Source organism: Astatotilapia calliptera, chromosome 1 (assembly GCF_964374335.1).
Source record: "Astatotilapia calliptera chromosome 1, fAstCal68.1, whole genome shotgun sequence".
NCBI lineage: Eukaryota > Metazoa > Chordata > Actinopteri > Cichliformes > Cichlidae > Astatotilapia > Astatotilapia calliptera.
Window position 1 is genome coordinate 385041 of NC_137422.1, and position 7688 is coordinate 392728.

General features: G+C 41.3%; 1 protein-coding gene across 1 annotated transcript in view; it reads right to left on the reverse strand.

Moving 5' to 3' along the window:
- Window positions 1-6467, reverse strand: part of c1h16orf87 (chromosome 1 C16orf87 homolog) — a 31998-nt gene extending 25531 nt beyond the window's left edge. The window contains exon 1 of the mRNA XM_026159275.2: window positions 6145-6467. Coding sequence (XP_026015060.1) covers window positions 6145-6210 — 66 coding nt within the window. The 5' untranslated portion in view covers window positions 6211-6467. The remainder of the gene's footprint in view (window positions 1-6144) is intronic.
- Window positions 6468-7688: the final 1221 nt, after the last annotated feature.

Consider the following 7688-nt stretch of genomic DNA (forward strand, 5'->3'; position numbering starts at 1 on the left):
GCAGCAGTTAAATCTAACAGCACGATAATAACACAGTCACCTGAGTCATTTGCCAAAAACACATCATTAAAAACTCTTAAAAGGGCAGATTCGGTACTATGTAAAGCTTTAAAACCAGATTGGAAAACTTCTAAAATACCGTGTTCTTCTAGGAAGGACATTAATTGCTTGTAAACTACCTTTTCAAGAATCTTTGAGATAAAAGACAGTTTGGAAATAGGTCTGTAATTCACAATAATATCAGGATCAAGAGCAGGTTTCTTGAGTAGAGGCTGAATCACCGCATGTTTGAGATTGACAGGTACAACACCAGAGGACAAACTACTATTTACAATGGATTGTACAGCTGATGCTATAGTGAGAAAAACCTCTTTGAAAAATCGAGGAGGGAGAGCATCATAAGGGGAGCCTGAGGGCTTCATGTGAGCAATGAACTCCTGCAGGCAGAGCAAGGAAACTGGCTCGAACCTGTCAAAGACAGCAGAACTAGGGACAGGGGCAGAAGGGTCGGGAACGGACTGGGAAGTCTGCGCTTTGACAGATAGCACTTTATCAATAAAAAAGTGCAGGAAGTTTTCACAAATTTCCTGAGAAGACTCGACACCAGCAGTCTGTGGAGCATGAAGGACCATGTCAATAGTCTTAAATAAGACATGAGGCTTACGACAATTTGCCTGAATAATAGCAGCAAAATGTTTCCTCTTAGCGTCTTTTACAATTTTCTGGTAAGAATTCCAGTAGTCTTGTAACATTTGGTATGACACCTGAAGTTGATCCTTCTTCCATTTACGTTCAGCTCTCCTACACTTTCTTCTGGCAGCCCGGGTGTCTTCATTCAGCCAGGGTTCAGATTTGGCTTTTACTTGCCTAAGCTTAAAGGGGGCCACTGAATCTAAAGCAGTTTGACAGACAGAGTAAAACCACGTACTCAGCTCTTCTGTATCATTGCATATGAAATCAGGAAGGTTGCAGTTCTGATTAAAAACAATAGAGAACTGTCCAGCAGAGGAAGGGTTAAAAATACGACAGCTCCTAGCAGCAACAGGAGGAAGATTAACTTTGGTAAAAGGAAGGAAAACCTCAAACAGGACAGGCCTATGGTCTGACCATACAACATCACAAACCTCTAAGTTAGAGACAGGTAAATTATGAGTTAAAACAAGATCCAACGTGTGCCCATATTTTTGTGTAGGCACAGACACAGGTTGCACAAGATCAAAAGAGTCAATAAGATTTAAAAAGTCCTTTGCCATTGGCTTGTCAGGGCAGCACACATGAATATTGAAGTCCCCAATAATAAGGACATGATCATATTTTGGCATAATTTCAGCCAACAGATCAGAAAAGTCATTTAAGAAGTTCTTATTGTATTTTGGGGGTCTGTAAACCACAGCACAGAGCACTGTGTGAGAGCGACCTAGCTCAAACATGCTCAGTTCAAAGCTACTAGGTGAGGTTAATAATGGCAGTGGTTTACATTTATACTGCTTCTTAAAAACAGCCGCTAGTCCTCCTCCTCTGCCTGATATTCGAGGAGAGTTTAAAAAGCAGCAGCCATCAGGTAAGAGATCTGTGAAAGCGCTGGACTCACCGGCCCTCAACCATGTCTCAGTTATACAGAGGAAATCCAGTCCTTGGGTCATAAATAAATCCCTTAAAATAAAAGTTTTATTACTCAGCGATCTAGTGTTCACCAATCCAAACCTGGTGGAGGTCAGCGTGTTCGTGGCTGACAGCGAGACCCGACGCAGCGGCCGCAAGTTCTGTAGGTTCGCACCGCGCCGACGAAGATGAGGGGAAATCTTTCGTGGCTGGGACATCTGATCCGAGCCAACAACGGGCACCAGCCAGGCATCGATGGGCTCCAGAGAGCACGGAGAAAAGGCATGACAAGGCACAGATCCACGTTCGTTCCAAAGAGCCGGGGAAGAGCGCATCAAGTACGCCTTAAGTTTCACGAGTAGACCGCTACGTTTGCCCCGGCGTCTGAAACGCTTTCGCCGTGAGGCTGGGGCCAGGGTCCGACAAAGGTTAGCTGGTATCCCAGACAGGAATGGAGGTAACGCCTTATGTCCATTATAAGTTGCATTGGTAAGATCACTGGCAACTAGTCGGAGGTCCAACAGTTTTTGGCGATTGTACATTAAAAGAGAGTTGACTCTAGCAATAAAAAACAACATAAGCAAACACAATAGAGGAAGAGCCAGACGGCGAGCCACACACACTGGCGCCATCTTGAAACTCTAATAACAATAGCCTCCCTTTGCTTTGATTATTGCTTTGTACACTCTTGGCCTTCTCTCAATGAGCTTCATGATGTAGTCACCTGAAATGGTTTTCACATTACAGGTGTGTCTTGTCAGTGTTCATGTAATGGCAAAAAAACAATCAGCTAAGTAAAGAGAAAAAACAGTCAATCATTACTTTATGAACTGAAGGTCAGTCAGTCTGGAAAATTGCTAAAACTCTGAATGTGTCAACGAGTGCAGTCGCAAAAACCATCAAGTGCTATGATGAAACTGGCTCACATGAGGACCGCCCCAGGAAAGGAACAACATAAGTCACCTCTGCTGCTGAGTAGGGCTACCACGATTAGTCGACTAGTCACGATTAGGTCGACTATCAGAATCGTCGACGACTGATTTAATAGTCGACGCGTCGTTTGAAGCTTTGCAAGCTCACAAAAGACGCAGGAATAAGTAGCAGGATTTAAGAGTGTAATAACGGACTGAAACAGAAGATGGCAGCACTGCATGTACAAGGATGCCAGCTGCCGTTAAACCCCGAAGAAGAAGAAGCTGTGTCCCAGAATTCATAGCGCGGCCCAGCTCAGTTTCCAACAATGGCGGCAGCTAGTTAGTTTTAATATTACTCTTATTATTCTTTCTGGGTCACAAAATAAACGTTTAACATATTTTCAGGCGAGAATGTAGCTGTGTAAACCTCAAATATCTGCTCAGTTTATCAGGACACCGCATATTTTCAAAAGCGCTCCGACGTTTTCGGAGACGTCTGTTACCCACTAGCTCGATAGCTAGCCGGGGGCTTATGGCGTTATTTTTGTGCCACTATTCTGAGCGCACGTAAAAATAAATTCCAGGTGCAAGTGTTGTATTTTGAGGAGAAATTTATTTTTGAGCAAAGAAAAGCTAAATTTGAGTGAACAAAATTCATTGCTGCGTGCAAAAAATGTATTTCAGTGTTTGCTATTATCCATACACACGCACACAATAGCAGCCCCTGTCGCTCAGTTTTTGCACTTGCGCTCGCTCGCAACGTGTTGCTCGCGCTCTCAACATTTCTGTCCGTGCGTGCTCAACAAAACCAGCCAATCACAGACTTGGATGCAAAAAAAAATCTGTTGGCTGTTTTGGTCTCCAATCAGCTCGAAATGACGAAATGCAATATCCCAGAATCCATTTCGTCCAAAACTCAAACGAGGCAGTGGCGGAGGAACACAGAGTGGCGGAGTTTGAAATATTACTCTTTCTGGGTCACAAAATAAACTTTTAAGATATTTTCATGCGAGAATGGTGCTGTGTAAACTTCAAATACCTGCTCGATTTATCAAGACATCAAATATTTGCATAAGTGCTCTAACGTTTTTGGAGATGCCTGTTACCCACCATCTAGCATTTTTTTTTACGTGCGCTCAGAATAGTGGCACAAAAATCACGCCATAGGGGCTAGGCTCACTAGAGCCGTGAGAACACCGGACTCCCGGCAAATCGTTTTCAAACCCACCTCCGTCTTTCGCTGCTCAGGTTAAATATGATATATGAGTCACTTAGATAACTTAAAAATGTTGTTGTTTGGCTTTTTTCAGTATTTTATTTGTTCCTGAGTAAATCAGTTTGGCTGAGATTAAAGTTATAGTTTTTACACAGCTGAATAAACGTCAAGCAGACAGCTGATTATCAGACGTGTGAGATGCTCGAGAATTTACTCCGGTGTCCTGTTATATTTTAGATAGCAAGGAGTTTATTAAACTTCACCGAAACAATCTGCAAACTTCATTAAAATTTAATAAACTATCATCTTGTCTTTATTGTTAGTTAGCACAGACCTTACACACCTAAAGCTGTAAGCTAATGATAGTTATATAAGAGCAGATGCTGCTGGTGCAATAAGCTGTAGTTTTACATCCAATGGATGATGATCTGATTAGTCGACTAATCGCAGAAATAATCGGTGACTAGTCGACTATCAAAATAATCGTTTGTGGCAGCCTTACTGCTGAGGATAAATTCATCCGAGTCACCAGTATCAGAAATCACAAGTTAACAGCACCTCAGATTAGAGCCCAGATAAATGCTACACATAATTCCAGTAGCAGACACATCTCTATATAAACTGTTCAGCAGAGGCTGTGCAAATCAGGCCTTTGTGGTCAAATAGCTGCTAAGAAACCACTACCAAGGAAAAGCAACAAGCAAAATAGATTTGTTTTAGCCAATAAACATTAGACCAGTGGAAATCTGTGCTTTGGTCTGATGAGTCCAAATTTGAGATCTTTGATTCCACTCGCCATGTCTTTGTGGGAAGCAGAAAAGGTGAATGGATGGTATCTACAGGTATGGTTTCTATGAACCATTGAGGAGGAGCTTCAGACACTGAAGCTGACTATAATGCACTTTTTCCAGCACAAAACGGACAGATTTCTTTCAGTGAACAAGAAAGAAAAACTAATGACTCATCTACAGTTTTTCAAACTACAAATAGCAACAGCATTTGGTATAAAGTTAAAATTTTGCAAAACCATGCACATGTTGTTTACAACTGCTTTTAGGAATATTTAATTAAACAGTGATAAAATGCTGGCATTTGTACTGCACCCATTTCATATTTTTATAGCCTAAGTGTAACATCTACATCTTACCAGCAGCCGTTTTACTGCTGAGCAGAACTATTTTCAACGGATTTATTCACAGGGTCAGAAGAGTAAGCCAGACGCAGCTAATGAAAAGAAAGAAACGCGGTAACTAGTAGTGTGCGAATCGATACCGAAATATCGATTCTTCCGATACCAGCAATTTATGTTCTAGAATCAATTCTCATATTATAATATATATATTTTAGTACTCTGGGGTAAATTTGTAGTTTTTCCATTAAAATGAACGCAGTGGAAAAAAAAACATATCATTCGGATCTTCTAATTTGGAAGGAACTACTTCCTCTTACGCTTTTCATAGTCATGTGCGGAATACGGCTCTGGCGTGCACACTCACAACAATGGCTGAGCGCAAACAGAGTCCTGTGTGGACGCGTTTTACCTCCACAAACAGCCAGTCAGTCAGTTTTTTTTTTATTTCTATATGATTATTCTGCATTATTAAGCAATAAAAACAAGTTGTCTGATGTCCTCTAATCATTATGAAGCAATATGGTTATGTTATTATTACAATTACATAATACAATTGTATATTGTATTATGAAATGCAATGAAACATTACGTTTTTGTACAGAGTATCGGTATCGGATCAGTAACACCGATACCACCCTGAATTTTACTTGGTATCGGAAATCAGTGGTATCGCACATCACTAGCAGTAACACATGCTTGTGTGTGGTGGTAGTGTGAGGACAGGGTCGAACTGTGTAACTAACCATGCGCATTACTGATGTAGACTTGTTGCAGTCTACCCACTGTTGGCTTTAATTTGAAGAGTCCATTGTGATCCAGCACCATTACCGTAGTTCCAGGAAGAGATGCTCACAAAGCCAAAGGGCTGATTTTTTTTATTTTTATCTTTAACCAATCGAAATGCTCAGTGAAGATCACAAGTAACTGAGGTACGGTAATGAAAATGCGCTACTATAGCCCAACTCATTTACTGAACTTTTGAACCAGTCCCTTACATTACTAACGCAAATATGTGATCATATGTCCGTCTGTTTTATACATACAAAGTCACAAAGCCACAACCGTGAAGACGGACAAAGATGCCGATGCTCTCTCTGCCGAACGGAAAATCAACATCTACCAGCTGAGCCGTTTGAGAAACATCGTGATCACCGGGGCTCGCACTGAACCCCGTTTCCGTCTCTAGAGCTGGAAACTACCGTAGGCTGCCATGATTGGTATCAATAAAACGAAACGCAATCAGTAACACAGCCCTAAAAATTAAAGATGTATTTTCTTACCTGTTGGTCGCATTCAGGACAAGATTTAGTAGCCATTTTGACCTTCTTTGTTTTATTTGCCGACATCGTCCCTTCTTCCAGCGACACGCAAACAGCTTTACGGTAACTTAAATATCTGTCAGTACATGAATGCCGCAGGTCTTTATCCAGCAAACGCGGACACAGACGTGCCACAAAACCACTTCGATATCTACCTAACTAGATGACGACTCCCCATTAACGAATAGGTACACGCTTCTGTATAGGCTTCTAATAACGTAAAACCTGCGAGCATGCGCACAGCTCGCCCTTCTGTTGTAGCGTTGCGTTCAAGTTCCTTGGGGAAAAGGATAGTTGGAACATAAGCCTGAAGTTAGGTTTGCGAATGGGAGCAGAATGGAAAAGCCATGCTGAAAGTCTGTGTCAGGGGCTATATTCATAGTCTGGTATGTGAACGAATAAAGCTACAGTTATATACGACAGTTTTTTCGACAGGAAAGAGGATGAACCGTGCCACACTTCCTCAGACACACTTCAGTAGAATTTAGTCCCCGGAACTGTCGGGAATTTGACTTTAAGACACAGACTGATAACATACAGTACACCAGCTTAGCTTCACGGGTACGAAAACTGCCTAGTAATAGTAATCAGAATCGAGTACTAACATGTTACAGTGTAGAGTATACATGACTACACTGTTTTTCAGGAAGTTAGTTGCTTTTCTTTCATTTTAACATGCACCACTGGTTTTTACTTTGGTGTGGTGCAAACCAGAGTAGCTGGCCAGGGAGTCACTGAGGTCATTTAGGAAAGTGTTTCTCTCCAGCCACTCTTCTAATTAAGTTACCTCAACTTTATGAAGCCCGGGGAGCTTGCTACTGACAGAGAAAAGTTGTAGCTTGTCATACACAAAAGTAAATAATAAAACGAAACCGAAAAGACCCCTTTTCAGTGTTATACATAAAATTACATATTATAACCCAGTGATGGTTAGGGAAGAGTATCATTTCTTTATAATGTGAAACACACTGATGAAATTGCACTTCTTTATATTAACATATGCCAAAAGGATTAGATGTTACTTAAGATGGTGAGTGCAAAAAGTGAAAGAGTAACAGTCTCCTAATAGAAGAGCATGTTGACAAAATGCTGCTGATGTTGGAATCAAAGGACAAAACGAAGACCCCCCTGTTTAAACACACAAGGACTTCTTTAATCTCTTTTAGCATACTGGTGTTAATCAAGTCTATTTGGCCTTGGGGAAAAAGGTGTAGTGACTCCCGACCAGCAAAGTCCAGGAACAACATCAGAGATCTCTGTCCAGAAGAGCACAGTCCTCCTCAAGTTCCCAAGGGCCAAGCTTGAAGGATAAAGAAAGCTCGCATGGTGAGGGGGGGTTAAATATAGATAGACTTATATGTCTATCTTAATGCAACTGTTACTGATATTATTCCATTTCAAACGTTGAATCAAAGTTTGAGCCACAACCAAATAATCCTTCAGCAACATACAACAGCACAGCAGAGTCTAATCACACTCAGGAAATACTGTGTGTAAAATAAGTA